The sequence below is a fragment of the Marmota flaviventris genome, chromosome 2, assembly GCF_047511675.1.
Source record: "Marmota flaviventris isolate mMarFla1 chromosome 2, mMarFla1.hap1, whole genome shotgun sequence".
In the NCBI taxonomy this organism is placed as follows: Eukaryota; Metazoa; Chordata; class Mammalia; order Rodentia; family Sciuridae; genus Marmota; species Marmota flaviventris.
In genome coordinates this window covers 157,725,355-157,748,588 of record NC_092499.1, presented here as the reverse complement: position 1 = coordinate 157,748,588, position 23,234 = coordinate 157,725,355, and the positions used below count along the sequence as shown (strand labels likewise).

The window sequence follows — 23,234 nt, the reverse complement described above, 5'->3', positions numbered from 1 at the left end:
TTCTCTAAGATATCTCGGTCCTCGTTCCCGTGTCCTCCCCACCTCCCCACCCCACCCTTGTTGTTTCCCCCCACAGTGCTGGGGATTGAACCCAGGGCCTCAAGCATGCTAGGAAAGTGCTGTACCACTGAGCTACATCTCCAGCCCACTGACACTTATTTTAAAGGAATAAAACATTCTCTTTACCCTCAAAAGTTTCAGCTGAATTAGTGGATGACAGAGAATCCGTATAAAGGGTTAATCAGTACAGTAGTACGTAAATGCAATTGGTCTCTCAAATTTTTGTGTATCCAGTGCTTGAACAGTGGTGTTCATTGTTGCTTGAATTGCATTTTTGATCTACTCAGATTATCTTTTAATATGTATAATTGGCCTTTTTTTTTAATTGGCCATTTATATTTCCTCTTTGTAAATTTCTGATTTTTGTCTTTTGCTCTTATTAGCTACTGAATCATCTTTTTCCCAGCTGTAGAAATGACAATAAATAGAGAGGACTTTGTAACAATTACAGGTAAAGCTAGGATAAAATAAAAACCCAGCAGGCTGGAGGAAATAGTAATGAATTATGATTGAAGAATTAATGATAACTCATAAATAGATATTTCTAATTACTAGAGAAGGAAAGTGCTGTAGCTCAATGGTACAGCACTTTCCTAATAAATTACATCAGCATGTAATTTATTCCCCAAATAATAGGAAAAACGGTGTGGCATAGTGATTAACAGAGTGGGCTTTGAACCCTAAATATTTGGATTCAGTTTCCTTTTTTACCACTTAATATAATTTTAAAAGTTACTGAACCACTCTATGCCTCAGTTTAATTAAATATAAAATGGAGACAATAATTACATCTACCTCATGACATTGTAAGAATTAAGTGAACTAATGTGTGTCGAGCACTTAGAATCCCTAAACACTGTGTAAATAAACATTAGCTGCAACTGTGGTTGTTTTAAGAAAGCCTTCATTCTTAGTATTAAAAGAAACAAATTTAGAATGGTCTTAGAATACCTTGTGGTTGTGTGAAGCACACCTGTAATTCCAGCAAGCTGGGAATCTAAAGCAGGAGGATCATGAGTACAAGGCATACTCAGCAATTTAGCAAGACCCTGTCTCAAAATAAAAAGGGTTAGAGTTATAGCTCAGTGACAGAATACCTCTGAGTTCAGTCCCAGGTCTGGTGGGTGGGGGGGTCATTTCCCATTATTCCAGTTATTCTGGAAAGCCACATAAAAATGCTTTTATTTTAAGCCAGGGTCTTGCTAAGTTGCCAAGGCTGGCTTTGAACTTGGTATCCTTTTGCCTCAGTCTTCTGAGTTGCTTAAATTACACATATATACCACCATGTCCAGCTCTAAAGATACTCTTAATTTTTCATCCATGTTCTTTTTTTTAAATTTATCCTGAGAAAATAATTTTAGAGAAACACAATTATATGTATAAGTATTTGGGTATATTATATCTATAATACTAGTACTAAATAAGAAGAAAGGCTTAAAAATATGAACTCTCATTATAGTGAAGTATTTCATGGTTCTGTAGTGTATGTATATATATATATATATATATATATATATATATATTATAATTGTGAAAATTAAAAATAGAGGGAAATGTTTGATATAGTAAATTGAAAATAGCAAGATGTAGAGGAGTAATGTGTATAGTGATAGCAACAGTATGATCCTAAAGGAAAAAAATGGAAATGTGGAGGGGGGAATGTAAGACATTATTGTTTTGCATATATAATGTTTTATTTAAATGATTACCAGTTAATCTTGGTGTAACAAATGAACATTTGCTATCACCATTACCATTGTATGCAGTTTTAAACTTTAATCATAAATTAAACTTCTTAATTTTCAGCTTATTCGGGTCTAGTAGTAAAGAGACGGCTCCTAGCATTTAATTAATTGTGTCAAATTAGTGTGATGGATATATCTATATTTTTTTCTGATGTGTTGTGGGGGATTCTTTTACAGCCATGTTATGCCACGAGGCTCAGGAACTGGTATTTACAGCAATGCTGCACCACCACCTCCCACTTACCAGGGAAACTTATACAGGCCACTGTTGAGAGGACAAGCCCAAATTCCAAAACTAATGTCAAGTAAGTTTTTACTAATTTGTTATTTTATATTCTAAACTAAATATCAGAGCAGAGGTTGATTTCTAATCCCCATTGCTAAAAAATTCATGTATCGGTGCAAAGGTAAGGACTTTAAAAATATAATTTATGAGAATTTTAAGAGAATACTTTAGGCAAAATCTTTTAAATACGTTTTATCTTCACTGTATAATTAATTAAATAAAATGAACGGGATTTCTTCCTTCACTTCACTTATAAATATGGTTTTTAGTTAACATGCAGAAAGGCATGTGGAGTTGATTGGTGTTCATTCCATTAATGCAAATATTTGGGCAGTTAAATCAGGCAATAGATTGTCAAAAAAACAAAAGTATCTTTTTTTTTTTTTTTTTTTGTAGTGTTGGGGATCAAACCCAGGGCCTTGTGTATGTTAGTCAAGCATTCTACCACTGAGCCACAAAAAGTATCCCTTTTATAAATAAAGCTAGGCATTGCTTTAGGTAGGGATGTTCCTTTAAACTTGTGGTTCTATGAAGACCTTGACTTTCTTTAACCCCTCATAACTTGTGGACAGTTCTGAAAATTTTTTTAATATTTATTTTTTAGTTGTATTTGGATACAGTACCTTTACTTATTTATTTTTATGTGGTGCTGAGGATTGAACCCAGGACCTTGAACATGCTAGGCAAGTGCTCTACCACTGAGCCATAACCCCAGCCCCCAGTTGTGAAATTTTAACTACAGAAATAATTAACATGGTATTTTGATTGCTTTGGGAAAGGTAGAAAGTAGTGTAATGTTAAACTTTATAGATTTTGCACTAACTTTATTTAATGTTAGTTTTTAACTCTATGACTGCACCCGTTTATCAAGGAAGTGTAAGTGATGTGCCAAATTCTCAAAACCACTGTCATCATGAGGATTTTATTTCTGTGTTTCCTGTTATCTGATTGGTACCCAACCAGACAGGCGCAGCATAGCGGGAGAAGAAACAGGGTAGCAAGATGCTAACATTTGTTAAGTGTGAATGTCATGTCATTTGAAAATTTGTTTTCTAAATGTTTGAAATGTTTCATAATTTTTTTAAAAGAGTCTACTGTAATACAGGTTACCTTCAGAGCTCTTTATACCAGATTCATAGTAATTGAATTGCTAGGTTAAATTAATAATTGTTAGAAAATATTTATGCTCTGTGCCTACCACTGTTATAATGCTGAGTAAATTACAAACTACTTTTTAACCTAAAACTCAGTTTTTTCTGGGGATGATACCCAAAGAAAAATATGGGTTCTGAAGGTCTTATTCTCTCAGGGCCCTCTGTTTCCAGGGTATGCTTTCTCTGGTGGTCTGACTTGGAGTAGTCTATGCTTTAATGTCAGTGATTGGAGAATTATGAGAGACTATCTTGAAAACTATGGACTTTAGCAGTTTTATTTAGTGAAATGTAGAAAGAGTGAAGAATTTAATGAGCCTGTGGGGATCTGTATGGTACAGAGGTTAAATAGCTGCTTCCCTCCTAAGATTTAGCAAATAAGATTTCTGACCACTTCCATATATTCAATATCAAGTCATACTTTATATAACAGGAGAGTCTCATGACTTTGAAAGAACTGTTTATGCCTTGAGATTTTTCCTGTAAATGGTAAAAGCATGTCCAACTTAGTTTTAAAGATGGCTGTTGATTGACGCAGTTCTTAATCAGTTCCCTTTTTCTTACGGCTCTTCGGCATTTGCTTTCATCTGTATGCTAGCACAGCTTCCAAATAGGAAAAAGAATCGAGATGCAGAAATTCTGGAGCTGGCATGTCTCAGCTTGTTTAGTTTTATGTATGTCATCTCAAGATGATAATTATGAGGAATTTCTGAGGTTATTGCATTGAGTAACCTTAAAAGATTTGAGTAGCAAAGGTGAAAACATGAGTTTCCCATTAATCAGCTTCCCTCCATTCCACATGTGTTAGTTGATTTTGTATTACTATAATGAAATACATGAGACAGGCTAACCTATAAAGAAAAGAAGTATATTTTGATTCAGAGTTCTGGAGGTGTGAGGTTGAGGGGCCCCATGTGGGGATTGCCTTCTTGCTGGCAGAGTCCTAAAGCAGTACAGGGCATCACATGAGGAGACAAGGAGAGAGAGAGAGAGTGTGTGTGTGTGTGTGTGTGTGTGTGTGTGTGTGTGTGTGATCTCCATTTTATAAAGCCACTAGGATTTAATTATGAGGACTCTACCCATATGACCTTATCTAATCCTAATCATCTCTCAAAGGCCCCATGTTGGACCTTGTAGTCAAATAAAGTTTTGACTCTCTTAATACCTCACAGTGGGAATTAAATTTGAATATATGAAGCCATGAGGGACATTCAAACTATATCCAAATTGTAGTACTATATTCCCTTAGGTATGGTAATCACAGGCCCACTATCACCATGGTCTATCTAAATATTACCTAGCTACTTGCTCATTTATCTTTGCTTAATTTTTTTTAACTCACATTGATTTATTTTCTGCTCTGATATTATTGGTTTGATATGCTTTTTCCCCCCAAATACGTATCAAAAAGAGATGTGGCTCACTGGTAGAGTGCATGTTTAGCATGTATGAGGACATGGGTTCAATCCCCAATACCCATCTTCCCCACAGAAAAAGAAGGAAAACAGGTCAAATACACATTGAAATGAATATATAACCATGTATATAAAAAAATTGTTCACACACTTGTTCCCCCAAATCATCTTGCATATTATTCTTTGAGAAATGTTAGAAATGTTACTCTAGGTTACTGATCCTTAACTTTTGAGGAATCATAGGCCCATAATCTAACATTCATGGACCTAATCTCCAGAAAGTTACTCAGTATGAGGGTATTGTCTTTCAATTTCAGACCACTGGATCTTGCTTGTTCTAAGATGAAAACAAGGGTCTGGGAATGTAGCTCAGTGGTAGAATGCTTGCTAGCATGTGTGAGGCTGGGATCCATCCCTGGCACCACAAAAATAAATAAATAAGCCCGAAGTTTATTTTGTTCATCAGCATCTTCACACCAAAGGTAGGGAATTTTATTCCCTTTAAGGGGCCTGCAGTCCTAAAGTTCTTGGTCTGCTTTTCATGGAAATAGGCAACACTTACTTGCACCTGTGCATTTTATTTCAAGTAGTGAATACTTCAGGTAAATAAATCCTCCTTTGCCATTGTTGTAGCTGTTATTAGATATAATTTACACATACAAAATATTTATTAGGTACATATTTATTTTTATTTTTCCTTTTAGTCCTTTATCTTCTTTGCAGTACTTGAGATCAATCCCAGAGCCTTGTACATTCTAGGCAAGCTCTTTATCACTGAGCTATTCTGCCAACCCTTTGCTTCCTATCCTAATTAGCTGTGTGTAATAATGTCAGTTCTAAACTTTCAAAGTATTGAAAATAGTTTTCAAATTTAATCCTGCCTTCTTGAAACCCTAAGCTTCTGAGCCTTCTGATTGAGAAGCACAGAACTTGAGGTTAGTTCTTACTTGAGGTTAGTCCTTCCGTAAAATAAAAATCACACAAAGCATCACCTCAACCAACAGCATAAGTGTCTGTGAAACTTGGAGGTTGTATACTGTGGTGGAAAGTGACTAAGAACATAACCCATGGCATTACTCTGCCCTGTAATAATCCTTTGACCTCAGCAGATTTTGATCAGTGCCCCAAGTTTCTTATCTCGAAGATGTTACAGAGAATATGAATGTCTATGTCACAGAATATTTATTTAGACTAAGTCAGTTTAGGTTGTTAAATACTTAAAACAGTACCTTACACATAAGTACTATGAAACTATTAAAGGATGAAAGATCAATTTTCCTTTTTATAGAATTTTGAACTTTAAGATTTGATTAGAGATTGTTTTTTTGTAAAATGTAAATCTAAACCATTTAATCTTATTTTACAATGTTTTTAGTTTCCTATTTTCTTCATATAGTGTAAAATTAATACTCAAGAAGGGCCATTTGGTCAAACTGCCAACTCTTTATCAAGTGTCTGCTGCAGGTGTTTCTTATTGTTGGTCTTTGATTTGTCTTTCTTTGATGTGTCAGTTTTTGACTGATGAGTAATTGTCTAGGTATTGATAACTTGTTGGAGTCAAGTGCAGTCCTGAGTACTCAGTATGAATAAGGGATTCAGTTTCTGCAGCCCTTATGAGAACCTGATATGTGACTTCTCTTCATTTCACTCAGTAAACTTGCCAATTAGCTGCATTTGAAAAAGTGATTTTTGATTAGTGCAATCAGTAAACATGGAATCTTTTCTGTGATTGCCATGCTGATTAGGTAAATTGTCACTTGAGAAGCTATTGGTGAAGCCTTGGTTTATGTGGCCTTAGGGCTCTAGAAAAGGAATAAGTTTTTAAAGACCAAAGGAAAAAAATTAACCATCATTTTCCTCTCTCGCTGGTACCTTCTGAAGTGCAATTCACTATCTCAGAATTTTTTTCCTCCCTCTCAAATGGATTTTCTGTTAGAGCCATACAAATGAATGATAATAAGTTTGTTTTACCATCTACTTCATTACTTATCAGCCAGGAAATGTTTCTGCTTAACACTTAAGAGTTATATATATTACTCAGTGCCACATGAAGAAATTTGTTTAAAGGTGCCTTGAAGTTTTTGTTTGATCTTTTCCATTTTTTCTTTGGGGATTGAAAGCAAGGGATGTTTTATATGACAGAATTAAAGATTTTAGAAAATTTGCTTAGTTTTTTTTTTAATTTTTTTTTTTTTTTCCTTTTTTGCACATGTTTTCACTATGGGGAAAAAAATGTCCTGGAGGTGAGAAATAGTAAATGTGAAATAGAGAAAACCTGTATGCTAGCTAGAAGTTATGGAATAGGAACTTTTGCTAGCTTTCTAGAACTTTGTATTCAGGTAAACTGTTGAAGAGTTCTCTTCCTGCCCCTGCTAAACATTTATGTTTAGTGAACCCTAATTTCAGTTCTGCTTGGATATATAGCTTTAATATGTAGCATGTTTAAATCTAATGCATTTGTATAACTGATGGTGATGGCTTTCCCTCTGTTCATTCTATTTCTAGGAAAAAAATGTGAAAGTTTTGTTTTTCATAAGATATTAGGATAAGTATTTTGAAAGATTTTTCTTAAAATAGATTTTTTATTGTCTTCATTTGATCTTAAATTTATTAAGAATCTAGTATGGAAGCTTTTTTTAAAGTACCACAGAGAGTGTATTCCATGATTATGTCATGGAATACATAAAGAGATACCCTGGAACGGAATCACAGAATTGTTTTAATGATTAAAAAAAGTGTGTTATCAGGGTGATCACAGCAATTCTGTGCATGTGAAGTACAATTTAGATAGAGGTCCAAATGAAATTCACTATATTTCTTTTTACTTCTTTTATATTAGCTAAGTTTGTTTATGTAAAGGCACTAAAATAATATCAGGAACATTTGAACTGATTCTAATTTTCATACTCCACACGAATAGACCAGTGGGTTTCAAGTTTAACAAAATAATATTCAGAAAAAGTGGCACAAATGTTGATTTACTTTCCGCAGGTTGCTTTCTCATAAATGATAACTCATTGAAAGTTTTACAATATGCTGAGTAAACCAATCTTAAAATTTCCCATAGAAAGAAAGTACATAATTGAAATGATTGCTGTTTTTTTTAAGAATGTCTGGATTTTCTGGTGGCTTTAAGTCTGTAGTAGTAATTCTTTCTGGGCCTTCTTAAGAGTAAGGAACTGTCTTCTCCCATTTTCTGTGGATTTCGTGGTGATTAGCTTCCCGAACTTCCATTCTAATTTTGAATAGGCACTACCTATCTGATGACCACCATAAAATCTCCTCAGTTTTGTTACTCAGTTTAACTTGTAGTCTTTGGCTTTTAAGAGGTTATTTAAAAAAAAAAAAAAGATTTTAATTCATATCAACTAGACATACCACCTTTTTTCCTATTCAAAAATGGGGAAGCAACGGCTGGTTTTCCCCTTCTTTTCTGAAAGAGTTGCTTCTAGTTTTCCTGCTGGAAACCTCTGCTGGTCATGGACCAAGAGGGCAGTGGGCTCCAGATAGCGAGCCCCTTTCAGGTAGCATGTCCACATTTAGAAAACCCTCCCAGTCTAGCCATCTCAGTCATGTCAAGAGGGGAAGAAAGTCCAGAGCAGAGGTAGCCAGTTATGTCATGATTATGAATAATAAATAATTTACTTATTTCCATATTCTTCTTTGTGGTGTTTTTTAAAACACAGTTCTACTTTTCTCCCCCCTCATCCCTTTTTCTTTTTCACCAAAAACCAGATTGCATTTTTGGGTCTTAACTAGAGATAAGCTTTCATATCTTCCCTCCTTTAAGACAGTAATTTTGAAAAGCATGTTTCTAGTTTGTGTTTCCATTAAAATGTGAGCCTGAATACATTATAGTAAGCCTTGTTGTCCTTGGTCTCGGGACTCTGGAGTAGGTTACTGTCCTCACACAGTGAACTCATTAGACAACTTCTGGAACCAGCTGTTTTAATTAGGTCACAGCAACCCTGCTAAAGGCTGGAGCCAGAAGCTGTGGTTGGTTGATAGCCGGCCCCCTAAACTGCTGAATGCCCTGACTGACCGGGTGTTGGTAGGCTTTTCCTCCCATATAGTGTTTAATTTATATAGAAGAGCATGTTCAGTTTATATAGAAGAGCAGCAGCCATCTATTTGTATCTTATAGTTAGATGTTGCTAGTTCAGTTTTTTTGGAGGGGAGAGGTTTGATTATCAAAAATGAGAGAAAAGTGGGTGGTCCTTCATTGTCATGTCTTCCTGGTTTGTGTTGGAGAGATTGTGCTCTGTGCTTTTATGTCATATCCGTTGACATTTTAGGAGGAAAATTTCAGTGTTTGTTTTAAAATTACTGTTTGTTCAGTCTGCATTTATGAAAAAGACTATAAGACTTTTCATTTTGTACAGCATTTAAAATATAAGTGTTAAAAATATTGTTTATACATGCAGAGGACAAATGATAAAGCAAACATATCAATTGATCCTGTTGGTTACTTTTTATACTTGTGTATATAATTATGATACTAATTTACTTGGTTTATGTTCTCAGATTTTTTAATTATAAAATATGTGGGTAACTGAAAAATGATTACTTAAAAAATTTTTTGTTTTACTCTTCCTTGCTATTTTCCAGATATGAGGCCCCAGGATTCCTGGCGAGGTCCTCCTCCTCTTTTCCAACAGCAAAGATTTGACAGGTAATATTAAAGCAAACATGACTTTTAAGTATTTTTCCACATCAATATTTGGGGTTTATTGGCTTTTTAGAATCTAAAATTTCCATAGTTCAAATATACTTTTTCCTACCAAAAATAATTTTTCTTGTACCTATCCTTTGGGAAAATATATAGTTAACACTTGGAATTAAAATACTCAACTTTATATACTTGGGTTCTTGGCCTTTATTTTATTGAAGTTTTTTGAGATGCCCTGAAAAATGCAACACAGCTTAAAACTGTATTAGGTTTTGGTCAGGCTAAACAAATTTCTTTTTAGAAGGGTTGTGCAACTTAATGAGGCATAACTAATGGTGTTCCACTTTTATCATTTCTGTGTGGGCAACACAGCGTTAGTACAGACCAACCATTGATCCTTGCTACAAACCTCTTGAAGTCCTAATCAGCTTCTTTGGTAAAACTTTTTCAGGGCTGACAAGCCTATTGTAGGGCAGTGTCACTGTAGGTCAGTAGTTATTAGTTGCCACTGAAAACAGTTTCTTTAACTACTTAAGACTGAACTGAATTAAACGCAGAAGGGACTCAGAAGAGGATTATGGGATCTGCAGTCTAATAAGTGCCATGGACTAGGAAGAATGTGACATGGTTTCATAACAAGGGATGTTTGACATGTGTTCCCTCATTGATAAGTTGTGTGCTCCTAAGTAAGGTGGACTCTATACAACAAGACATCTAGGCACGTTATGAATAATTATATTAACATGTAGAATGATTTTTTAAAGGCAGCTTTAAAATGTATGGTTCATGCTAGTTTTGCCAACAGTAAATGCAAAAACAGATGGAGCCCCATCATAATAAGGCTTCCTTTTTTGCATTTTCAGTTCCAATCTGTTTTATTCCCCTCTCCTTTGGTGTTTTAGCAATCTCTAATCTGTTCACATCTGAAGTGAGTAGTGTTTTTATAAATGCTGCTTTTAAGAAAACTATAATTAGACTTCAAATTTTCATTTTATTGTTTTCTTCAAGAAGATAAAAGGAATTGTGTTACCCATTTGATTATTAGTAATACCAACTACTTAGTGCAAGTCACATCTTAAATTTAATGCAACTGGAAGTATGTATACTTATGTTTTATTTTTAGTATAAGTGCTCAAACACAACAGTATATGATACTATTTCCTTATCAACAAAGTAACAACATTTTTATACAAATATGGGGTAAATTTTTCTAAATTATATACTTAGTTTTCCCATTTTATTGCTCACTTCTTCCCCATGTTAATAATAATTGCTAATATTTATTATCTGCTCATGAACTGTCAGCACCATGTTAGCATCCTGTGAAAAACATGATTTTATATATTCCTACCACTAATCTTTTTGCTATTATTTTTACTAATGAAGAAACTGAGGCATATAGTTTAGTAGCTTACCTTAGGTCACTTTTCCATTATTATTATTTACTAGGAAACATTCACTAAAACAAAACTCGTAAGAATATTTACTCTGAGCATAATATAAAGGCCACAGGAACTTCAAAGGAAGTGAAGAATCTACTTCTACTGAGGCATTCTTCAGTCCTAGCAGCTTTCCTTCCTCTGTACAAATTACAAGTTTTCCTAAGATCATCATCATCGTCCTTTTCCTTGCCCTGATGTTTTTACTCTACCCTAACCAAGTACTGGTATTATCCTGACTGACTTTGTGAAATCAGCAAATTAAGGACAAGTTTTAAAGGGTGTTTTGTGCTTTCATTTTAGATAGATACAAGCAAAAGTTAAATGTGAGTTAACTTAAAAGTTAAAAAGAATTCTATTTTATAAGTCTTAAATCCGGTCATTTAAGAAATAGGCCATTTTATTTATAAAGAAAACTAAGTTTGAATTCTGATATGCTAGGTTTTCCATTAGCTGATTAGTAGGTGTATTACATCATTTCATAGTACTTGTCAGTCCAACCATTCAGACCTTATAAGACTTAGAGAGGAGAAACTGTTTTGATTTTGCCAATTTATAGCAACTGGAGTTATAAGAACCAGGTTTTACATAAGGTCCTTAATTTGGTACATTTCCACTGTACTATTTTGAGGGTTTGTTGAGAATCCTTAGAAAAGGGAGTTTTTGGTGTTGTTTTTTTTTTTCCCCTAAACTACACTGTGTTGTCTTTGAATTATTTCCTAGATATTGTCATTTATAATACATATATTCATTTGATTCAGAAATACAATAGGAACATCCCCGTCCCCTACCCCCTCTCTCCACACAAAGACAAGCTGGTGTTCATATTAAGCAAAAATGTCTGGCATTTGAGTTCCCTTTGCCACTTGAGTTCTGCCACATTGTCTGGGTTCTTATTGCTAGAGGAGGCTTGTCTTTTTTCGTCCTATGCAAAGCAGGCATTTAGTTTTTAACCTACGGGTGTTAAGCTCAGATAGTCATGGGAAGTCTTTAAAAACTCTAATTTGCTGTATGTCTAAATTAAAATTACTCAAATTGGTAGGCTTCCATATGCCAGTTACTTTTCAAAGCAGTAATTTGGAAACTTAAGAATAGTATTTCCGCTATGATGCCAAAAATGCCTCAGATAAGCTAGTTTTATAACAGCTAATTTTGAAAAATTAAGTTGTGCCAATTTCAGTGCTCCTATCAGATCTTAAAGATATATTTTCCTAGGCCAATTTTAATTTGTATATGCAAATTTATATGATCAATATAGAAATATGATTGTCTTGAAAAACAAAGGCCTCTCTTGCAATAAACAGCAAAAGAAGGTAGTGGATGTCACTGTTACTTTATTCTTTTTACTTTTAATTAATGATTTTTATCATAAATATCTGTCAAATATTGTTAGTAATAATTTCAAATGAAAAGGAGAATTGTGTATTTTTAATCTGGCTTTGTTCCTAACCTACTTTTCAAACAAAATATTTTTAAACTGCATTTATGATATATATTATCCATGCCAGCCGATTTTCCTGACATAGTTTCATGTGAGTTTTATCGTTGTAAAACTAAAAAGAAAAACTGGTCACAGTAAAATGATATGTGATTTGCATTTTTGGCTTGTGGGTTTTGCACAAATGGCCAAGATTGATGACTCGCCTTGGTCACAGTGCAGTTCTGAGCCCCTCACCTCTGGGAAGACCAGAAGAGACCATTCCTATCTCTGCATATGGAGCTGTTCTTGCTGAAACAGAATAAATATCTTGCTAGAATTTATTTTTTCTAATAATGGACCTAAAAATAATCATAAGCTCCAAACATATGCATTTCTTTCTGAGTTATAGACTTTTAATTTTATTTTGAATCACAGCAAATTATTTTAATGGAGCTCTAGTTTCTAACACTTAACTGTAAAGAATAGATTTGGCCTTCTTTAGAGAGCTGTTATTCTGTTTAAGTGATCACACAAAAATAATTATCTTTGGGTTTGTTTATTTGTTTGTTTGTTTTAAAGAAGGTGAGCTCTAAGTGAAGGGAGAAAGGTAGAATGTAGAGAGGATGGAGTCAGGCTTGAATGGCTATGAGAATACATTACCCGGTGAGCTCAACTTTGGGCTTTGTATCCCTAGGAGTATTTTTTCCCCTAAAAAGGGAAATTTATATGCCAGTATGGTAACAATTAATACCAACTAGTCAGTATTTAAGTGAATGTAAAAGTTAATTCTTCCTTAATATCCTTAATGCCCCAAAGCTTCTAATGTTAAATATACTAGAGAATTTTCCTTTTGTTTATTCTTTGTGTAGTGACTTATAAGAAGTTGAAAGTTATTCAAGGAGAAAGTTTTATATCTTAAATGACAATTGCCTTTAGAAGGTATATGTATGTTACATCATTTACAGCTTTTAATGAAGTTATGATTTAATACCTTATACCTGTTGTTTTGTATCTGCAAAGTTAAAATAGGCACTTGAAGACAATTAAAACATTTCTTTCGACTAGTAATCTGGGACAGCAAACTGGGTTATAATAGCTGTTGAATCTGTGTTCCCATGTAAACTGTACACCAAATGCCAGTCAGCCCATGCCAATTAGTGCTCATGTTGCTAGGTCACCGTGGTCAATTGAAAGCTGCATCAATAGAACTTGAAAAGGTTTCCTCCCGATCAGACCTTCTGACATATTGAGCAGAATAATGGATGGGAAAAAACAGCCAAGTCCCCTACCCTGGATTCAAAATACTCAGCAGTAAGAATTCATTTGCAACCTGCAATTAACTAGAAAGAATGGATTCCAAGAACAAGTCTGGACATTTAAAAAAAATAAAGCCTCATTCTCCTGTCTTGTACATGTCTACTCTTTGGATAGCTTCATCAATGTAACCAACTTGGTGATCTTGGATCTACATCTTCAAATGACTAGAAGGAAATTTTACAATTGGAAATGAACAAATTACTTTTTTAAAGTTAGACCTGACTGAATTTAAAGATTTTGTTAAACAGCTGCTGAAATATATTAGACTGTACTGGATATAAATAAGGGCCATTCTTACACTCTGTATTGCATGTGACAAATCCAGACAGATTGGATTGTCCTAAAATTTGGAGATGATATCTTTTAAGGCTTTGTATAGTGTAAGAGGCTTGACTTCTAATACAGACATGGTACCTTTCCACAGAGGTGCTGGAGCTGAACCTTTACTGCCGTGGAACCGGATGCTCCAAACCCAAAATGCAGCCTTCCAGCCAAACCAGTACCAGATGTTAGCCGGGCCTGGTGGGTATCCACCTAGACGAGATGATCGTGGAGGAAGACAGGTAATACTTCCTGTGGACTGGGTGGAAAGCTTACTGCTCACCTTTTATTTAATCATGCCTTTGAGGACTCTGTACTTTTCAGTATTTCTGGAAACAATATTAGCAGAGTAGGTTTGCCAAACTTGTGTCCTTCATTAAAAATATACCTAAGGTCAGGGCTGGAGGTATAGCTCAGTTGGTAGAGAGCTTGCCTTGCATGAACAAGGCCCTAGGTTCGATCTCCAGCACCACAATAAATGAATGAATGAATAATTTACCCATCTTCTTTTTAAAAAAAAAAAAAAAGTACCTAAGGTAAATAGCCGCCTCACTAACTTGGTAATACCTTGAAAGGTACTTAAGAATTACCAGCCCGGAAGCCCTTTTAATAATAGTTGATAAAGCACAAATACACTCAGTCACCAAAACATTGTTTTTCCTTTAAGATACTGTTCTTTAATAGAAACTCAAATTTTCTTAACAAATGAGAATTTTTTGGAAGTTGAAAGTAAGAATCTGTCTATTCAGTGTTGACTTTATTCTTCTTGGAAATCTCCTTTCTTGATTCATCATTGATATCCTTCTATGTGGAAAAAAAATCTTGAAGATTTTCCACATTCATAAACAAGTTTAGTAGATGTAAGGTTCATTTTTTTTTTCTCTTGATAGCATCTAGTTTTAGTATCATTTAAGATAGAGTTCTGTTTAACATAATTTCTCCTAGCAATTTCATATCCTGGCCAGTATTTACATGTTCTTTAATCAAATTCTTGTTAGAGAACAGGATTGGAATGCTGTGGTGTTCGTGGAGTTTGGCACCTGCAGTGATATGAAGTGGTTTTTAAATTGCTTACCTGGTGTTGCCTGCAGGACTTTTGCAGTGCTTCACATATTAATTTTCTAACTCGGGTTTTTGCTGTGTGTCTCTTTTCATGTAAGATCTCGTTTCTGATAGCTAAGGAAAATCTTTTTTTTATATTTTTTTGTGTATTCTTACAAGTCTCCATCTTTTGAGAAAATAATCACCTTAATTGCAAATATTTAATGCATTTGGAGAATTTGTTATAGTTCAGTAAAATCAGTTCATTTGACTTTGAATTCTTTCAACTCAAAACCTTTAAATAGAGATTGTGCTACTAGAGTCTAAATGTCATTATGCAATTAAAATAATAAGCATTTTAAAATGAGGATATAACTGGAAGAAGCCTTAGAGAATGTTTAGTCCAGTCACCTCATTTTCCAAGTCAGGAACTGAAATCCTTGAACCCCATGCAGTATGGCAGCAGAACTGCCGTGGCTTGATGACTCCAGTTTATCATCTTCCTACTTCCTATAGAGGAGATCTCGTCCCTTTTAGGGTACTCTCTGCTGTTAGAGGAGGTTATTCTTATTTATTTAGAAGATATAAACCAATTGGTAAATTTGTGTTTCATTTTTTTTTCTGTCTTGTTTCCACTGACATAGTTTTTTTTATTAAATCACGATTGTCAAAGTGCTATTAAGTTGCAGAAATTCCTATTACATAGTCATGTCTTTATTATCTTTTTAGTGAAGTTTATGACTGAAAAGGCCTTACACTATGGCCGTCAGGGTCTGCATATACTATAGTTTAAGTTTCCTAAAGTGCTCTGAGTGGCAAAATGGAGGGTGTTCAGTTTTATAACCCTGGAAGCCTAGAAAGGGAATTCTCCCTCCCCCCGCCCCCACACCCGGCCAGTGCTGGGGATCAAACACAGGACTTTACCCATGCTAGGCAAGCATTCCTCTACTGAGCAACACCTCCAGCCCTTAGAAAAGGAATTATGATGGAAGGGTTGTTGAATTTATCTTTTATTATACAGAAATGTTACTTGCAAGCATACTAGATTATATTATGTTACCACTAATTGATTATGTAATAACTTTAATTTATTACTTAATGCTCTACTATTTATAACCAAACAAAAAAAATCCCTAAAATTAATTGCTTATTAGGCCTTAAGCTGACTCAGCAGGCTCTTTTCCTTGGTTATATAAAATTACTTTCTTAGTGTAATATGTCTAAAAATGGTGGGGGCTCCTTACCACAAAGTGACTTGAATTACTACTCGAGATGGTGGGAAAATGAGAACATATTTACCCTAACATTTTACTGTAATTCATTGTATATACTTTGAGGAATTTCTTAAGTGTGGTTGTTGAGGCTTATTTGGTTAGTTTTCAGTGATATCCTTTGTGCTCCAGTCTCCAACTTTGCAACAAGCTTGTGTTAAAGCTCTGGATTCAAAGTACCTGTTTATGGGGACTTTCCATGTGCTGTACCTTAAGACACACTTAGCTTTTTTATGTTGTGTTTTTCCACACAGGCGTAAAATTGATTTCTTTGCAAGGGAATTAATCCAGAAAATAAATTCTCTCTTTGTTTATTTTCAGGGATATCCCAGAGAAGGAAGGAAATACCCTTTGCCACCACCCTCAGGAAGATATAGCTGGAATTAAGCTTTTGTAAAGCTTTCCCAAATCCTTTCATCATTCTACAGTTTTATGCTATTTGTGGAAAGGAGATTTCTTTTCTCAAGTAGTAGTTTTTAATAAAACTACAGTTCTTTGTGTATTTCTTTTAACTGTGTATATTTTTACTGATCTGATCTCACTGTTTTATGTTGCTTTCCAAAGATGTGTTGTTGCATAATACAGTGGATCTGAATTTATTATTGCTTGTAAAACACATTTGATGGAATTAGGAGTACTGGTTTTTCATTATGGTTAAAAATCAAACCAGCTGTGGATTTCAAAACACAGTGTATTCTTATTCTAGATCATCTAAGATCCATGCTGATTTTTAATGCACAAGAATTAGGTGTGAACTCTTGAGCTGGAACCCTCAGCAAACTAGAGTGTATATTGTTCAGTATTTCTTTGGAAACATTTCATTAACATACTTGTCTTACAGAAATTTCTGGACTTTAGTAAAAAAAAATAAAATAAAGTTAAACTTTAAAAACTCTGGTCTCATGTTTTTTTATAGGATTTCAGCTTTGAAAATCTTGACAAAGCATGTTTTTCATAAGTCAACTTTTGCACAAAACAGTTCATTTCTACAATTAGATGTCAGAAACAAGTCAGTGACGAAGCAGATATTAAGAGGATATGGTTAACACAATCGAACAAAAGTTTTTATTTTATAGTATGTTCATTACTGGTAGTCTTTGTAAAAATAAATTATTTACGTTTTTATAAGTTTCACCTAGACTTGTGTTCCAGTTTTAAGGACTTGTTCTGAATCTTTGAGAATAAAAGTTGAAAATTTTAATTCATAGCTAAATAGTCTGTACTAAAGTAACTAACTGTATGTTATTTTACAGATTTCAATTTGTATCATTTATTTTCCTTACTACTAAGCACAGATTTCAATTTGTATCCTTTATTTTTCTTACTTCTAAGCACATTAATTCTTAAATGTATGTTTGGAGCTCACCCACAGTATTTTTCCATGCATTGTTATTTGATTAACAAAACAAACTTACACATGACTCATGTAGACTCTTGTTGCTTTGTCTCAATTTTTTCCATCCTAGCCAAAGCTTATAAGATTTCATTTTGAAATGCCGTCTATTAAACATCTTCCAAACATTCAAAATGTGTAGCCATCTAAATGAAGTATTGCATAATGCAAAGGTGCCACCTAAGTTTCTTAGGAAGTTTTTGCTTTAATACTCAACCAAAGCACCCTTTTTAATCTTAGTTTATGTGAAAAAATTGTTTTCATCTTAACCTTGAATAGGAAGTTATTTTGAAACAATTGAGTTCATTGCTAGTAATGGGTGAATAAAGCAGGATCCTTTTATTAAGTGCAGTAAGAATTGCCAACATAAACATTATGATTTACACTCATTCTACTTTAAAGTGATAACGCTGTCTATTAAATATCCACATTCTACATTAAAGTGATAATGCTATTAAATATCTTCCAAATATTCAAAATGTGTAGCCATCTAAATGAAGTATTGCATATTGCACAGGTGCCACCTAAGTGTCTTAATCCTTCATGAGACTGTCTTATATAATTCAGCTTTTGACTGAATGTTTAAGCCCAAGCAAGAGGCTTGATGGACCAGTAATGATGCTAAGGTTCCCTCTGCAGAAATGGGTGTGCTAGGTCTGCTAGTGGAACCTTCCATTGTTTCACCCTGGCTTCCTTCTCTCCCTTTTTCTTGTCTCTTCTGTCTTGTCCCCACCTTGGACTTTTACAGTTATTTCAAATAAAATGCTTTGTACAGTTTTTAAGTGGAATAGTTACAGCTATAAATGTCTCCTCAAAATTCTAATGTCTAAGTCAAAGGGCCAATTTTAAGTAGTTACACTCCATTATATTTTTAAATAGGGCACCCCCCCCACACACACACACACCGCATTAACAAGTTTTAAAATCTTAGAACCTGCAAACAGCTTAACTATTGTGGCACTAAGGGCCCCTAATGAGCAGCTGTCTTTCCTTTTAAAGATCAAATGGGGTAATATATGTTAAAGTGCACAGCCATCTACAAACTGATATTAGATTGCCATTTAGCGTTACAGAGGCAAATTGGGTGTAATAACCCATAGGCTAATTTTCACAGGTGACGCAGGACGTCAGGAACAAGCCGAGATGGGTGTGGGGTTCTCGCCCTAGCGTTTCCCTGGGCGCCTTGGATGGAGGTCCGGGGCACCTGGGCTGAGCTGAAGGGTACGAAGACGCTGCGACTTCGCAGCCAGAGATGGGGTGGTCCTTAGAGTCCTTGTTCTGGGTAGCTGGCCCCGTTCCACTCCCGCTTATGTCGGGAAGCGCCGAGACACCGCTGCACGTGGGGCGCGTGCCCGCATTCCTTGCCGGGCTTGCGAGTCCCGGCGACCTAGTCTCTTGCCCCGCCGCCTTGGAGCGCTGCAAGCTGGTTGCGTGGAACAGGGTGGGTGCGGGAAAGCTCAGACCCCCGACCCTCAGAGTAGCATTATAGCATTTTCCCTTTGCTCCCGGGATGCGGCGCCGGGCTCCTCAACCTGCCCAGCTTCATTATCTCCCGTCCCTGTATAAATGCAATCGCTGAACCTGTAAGAGAATATCAGAAATGTTCCTGCCCCCGCCCCCTCCGCGAAGCTACCATTTTAAATTCGAAGTCTAAATGTAATCAAACTTAACTTGCTTAGAAATCTAAAATACAGACATCCTTGAAATAAATTCCCCATTTCCAGCCTGCAGAGGCTGTCTGGCTCCGTCCCAAACCTCCTGCCCACCCTAAAAGGATCAGGGAACTGAGATCCCATCAGACTCTTCCTGGTGATCATCTGCTTTATTTCTAACCTGGGGGGGAAAAAAAAAGGTTAGCCAACGAATGAAATAACAAAAGGCCCATTGTGGATGTACGTTGCCGGTGTATGTTGCCTCCACTCACAGTTAAATGGAACACTCTGACTTGTTTCACTATTCTGTATTTATAGAAGGAGGATCAAGAGAGAACACGATTTAATATGTGCGGGTGAAATAGAACTAGAGATGTTCACTGCTGCAATTTAGTTTTTACAACTTAAAATTAGGCAAACATAGTGGTTAAAAATTTATTAGACATCACCTAGACAATTACTGAAATTAAAGGTTGACAGATTTTCTTTCTTTTTCTTTTTTTTTTTTAAAGGGCATTTCATTCGATTTCAGGTAAAATGTTCTAAAACAAAAAGAAAACAAAAAGCCTCTTCCACAAACTTGTTATCGCTAAACTTAAAAATTATATAAATGATCTTGAAATCATAGAGCAATTTCAATACTTGTTGGAGAACGAATTCCTAACGAAATGTGTGGGAGCAGTTCCCAGTCTGGGCATCTTTGAAATATCCCCCAGATGATAATTCTCACTAGCAGTAAAAGGTTACTTATTTATGTTTTATAGAATGTATCCTGGTTCTCTGTCTCCCTAGACTTGGGGGTGGATAAAAACAGCGTTTCAAAAAACTGGACTCAAATGATTAACATACTTTAGTGGAACATACTTTAGTGGTGTTCAACAGCTGGGTAATATCATCCATCCTCTGAACTGCATTTAAAATTTATATTACTACCACATAATTCATTCTTTCCTACTATGCACAAATTCATATCTAAAATTTGTTTTGTACTTCTTTATATAATTATGGTTCTTGAATTTATTTTAAGTCTTCCTAAATCATCACTATTCCATGTAGTTAAAGTGAGTCTATGGAAGGTGTTTGCATTTAGTGAACAGGATTGAATCTCTGATTTGCTTTAAGTTAAAAGTAAACAGTCACTAGCAGAATGGAGTTTGAACACATCTGTGTTGATAGAAGTCTGATTGACTACTTGTTCTGACCTTTAGGTTGTGGTTCTAAGCAAAGCCTTAAATAGAAGACAACTGGGTTACACTCTCTCCCTTCCATATACAAAACACCCTTCTTATGTCCTTCAAAATTGCACACACTCTCATACACAACACTTCAATTTACATCCCAATGCAGATTACAGAAAAGTACCTGCAATCCCTGCCATTCCTCTCCGCAACTTTGATTCTGGGTTTTGATTTCTGTGTCTCTACTGGAAAAGATATGTTAGACCCGCAAAACTGTAGGAAAATGTCAGATTTCCAGAGTTAGCGTTTCTGAAACTGAGGTTTGCTGTGGCCTCTGTTAAACTTCGAGGGGGCTTTGTTCCACTCAGACCCTGTGCCAGTTCTCTCTCTTGGTTGTGAAGACACTTATCCTCCTCTTCAGTTAATGAGTTTCACCTAGTCTGGCCGTTTGTGTTTTTATAAAAGATCTGCAGAGCACTAACTGCAAAAGAAAAAAAGCTCTTGCTTTGCATTAACCAAAAGGTGGAATTCTATAGCAAAAACATTTTCTTTTAATGTTTCAAGAAGCAAACCTTTTCCTAATTTCAGGATGTGCACACATAAACTCAATAAATTTCTGGGTGCAGAATGTTAAGCCTTTTGCAGCAATTCTTGTTTGGGTTTTTAACTACTTAAAGGAATGCTGAAAAGAAAAAAAAAGATATGACTACATTAAATATACTCTTAGAAAATATTGAATAAAAGTGTTTCTTCTTAATGATGACTTTTAAAAAACAGAGTTCACTTTATCAGCCCAAGGGATTCTTTGTTCTAGAAATAAATTGCCAAGGAAAAAACAGTCCAGGAAGATTCTTTTTTCCTTAAAAATGTTATCAAGTGCTCTTAGGCCATAAGCAATTATTGCTTTTGTAGTTACTGCGCTGTTAAAAAATTATATATGTGGATATATATATATATATGCATATGTGTAAATGTATATAGATACACACACATATACATATACTGCAAACCATGTGGACTTTAAAAACATGTATTCTACAACAATATGTATCAAATTGATATAAACAAGCATTTTGAACTTTGACATATCAGTGATAATTTTGCTGGCTTGGTTAACATTTACTTTATTGTCCATCCATTAATATGTTAAAAAAAAGCCCGAAGATTTTTCTGTAGGTTTATTGTACTTTGTCAATACTAATTTGTCTGCTGAAATTATTTCTTCTCATGTAGAAAGTTTCTAAAATTATATCTCATTTTTCAAAATATATTCAGTTCCTTGAAAAAGGAATGATGATCATTTTGCTTCTTTCTACGCCCCAGTGTGACAGAAACTGGGGTTATTAAAAAACAAAAAAGCATATAATATGTAAAATATAGTTTAGAGAAAGTGCAAATTTAACTTCTATAACACCTGCCTATGGATTCACTTTACACATTCAGAAAAATGTTCAAACAATGAAATGAAATATTTCAGGTTCAAACTCTTATTCTGAAACCTTAAAACCCAAAAGAGATTTGGGGTCTTTGATTACTATTTGTTCGATCATTTGTAAATCATGCTTTATCTATGTTCTTTAACTTTCATTAATTTATCAGCTCACATTATTCAGCTATTTCTAAGTATTTTTCCAATACCAGGTATTTAAATCATGAATAAACTGAGTTGTGATGTCACATCATTCCAACTAGTGTCTTAAAAACAAACAAAAAAAAACCCTGTACACTTAATGAAAAAGAAATGACCACTTGACTTTTACGAAAAAAGTACTTCAGGTTCTTTTAAGTTATATTTAAATATCCATTTGAAACATAGGAAATATAAATCAGTATATTAAAGAGTAAATACATTATTATACAATAAAACACCAACAAAATCGGTGCAACTCCTATTAAGTCCTAAATATGATGGAAAATTAAATATTTTAGTTATTTTTCTTTGTATCTTGATTACAATTCGATAAGACACCTTAATCTTTCTTCTTGACATACTTTGAAATAGACTGATGCTAATTTTAGCAATTTACCTTTGTTCTAGTACTTTGTCAAAATTTTCAAATTCAGACAAAAAATGCCCTAAAAAGAGTAAATAACATGCCTATAGAAGATAGGGTGTATTTATTTTATCAGTTGATTTGGAGAAACCAGATTCCATATAAAAAGTAGTTTATAACCTTATGGTGAGCTAGCTGCATCTGGGGATGGGGAGGGGGTGAGAATTCTCTTCTAGGGTAATATACAAACACTGGGGTGCCAGATGGTGATCAGAACATTTTAAAATCAACATTAAATTTAAAAAAGCTATATAGATTCATATAATCAGTACTTTTTGTTGTTGTTTTTTTTTTTTTTTACCCATTGCTCTATTTTACCTAAATGGCAATAATTCCTTTTAAATAATGTTGCTATGTGTACGATCCACCTTGAGCTACAATTCAATTTACTTTCAAACATTAATGCAATTGCACTTGCTGGGGGGTGGGTGGGGTGGGGCTTTAAAAATTCGTCTCCCAAACGTCGCTTCGAAATGGACTCATCGTTAAAGCTGGGTTGACTTTTAGAGCTACAAACACCAACAAAGTTTGCAACTAACTCTTAAGAGCTTTAGTTAGGAACATGGTGAATGAAGACTTAGCCAGATTTTCGTCTAGTTTAGAAGGAGGAAATCACCACCCTTAAACGTGGTGGTACATTATTCTGTCCTGGGGCTGTGGCTGTCTCCCACCCTCCTCAAAGAAGTTCAGAGCTGTCCCTTTCCGTGATTCGTTCGTTTTTTTGATCGCGGTGCACACAAGAGTCAGCTTCCACACGTTTCCCCCATCGGTTCCTGTAGACGATTGCCTCAGGCAAGACCCCTTTCCGGGGCGCCCGCACGG

The 23,234-nt window shown here is 34.9% G+C and overlaps 1 protein-coding gene across 2 annotated transcripts in view; it reads left to right on the top strand.

The window, feature by feature from the left end:
- The window catches only part of Xrn2 (5'-3' exoribonuclease 2), a 76,454-nt gene extending 59,427 nt beyond the window's left edge, over window positions 1-17,027 (top strand). For both annotated transcript variants that reach the window (XM_027920015.3, XM_027920023.2), the window contains exons 27-30: window positions 1,983-2,110; window positions 9,266-9,329; window positions 13,927-14,065; window positions 16,457-17,027. In XM_027920015.3, coding sequence (XP_027775816.1) covers window positions 1,983-2,110; window positions 9,266-9,329; window positions 13,927-14,065; window positions 16,457-16,522 — 397 coding nt within the window. In that variant the 3' untranslated portion in view covers window positions 16,523-17,027. The remainder of the gene's footprint in view (window positions 1-1,982; window positions 2,111-9,265; window positions 9,330-13,926; window positions 14,066-16,456) is intronic.
- The last annotated feature ends 6,207 nt before the right edge of the window (window positions 17,028-23,234 follow it).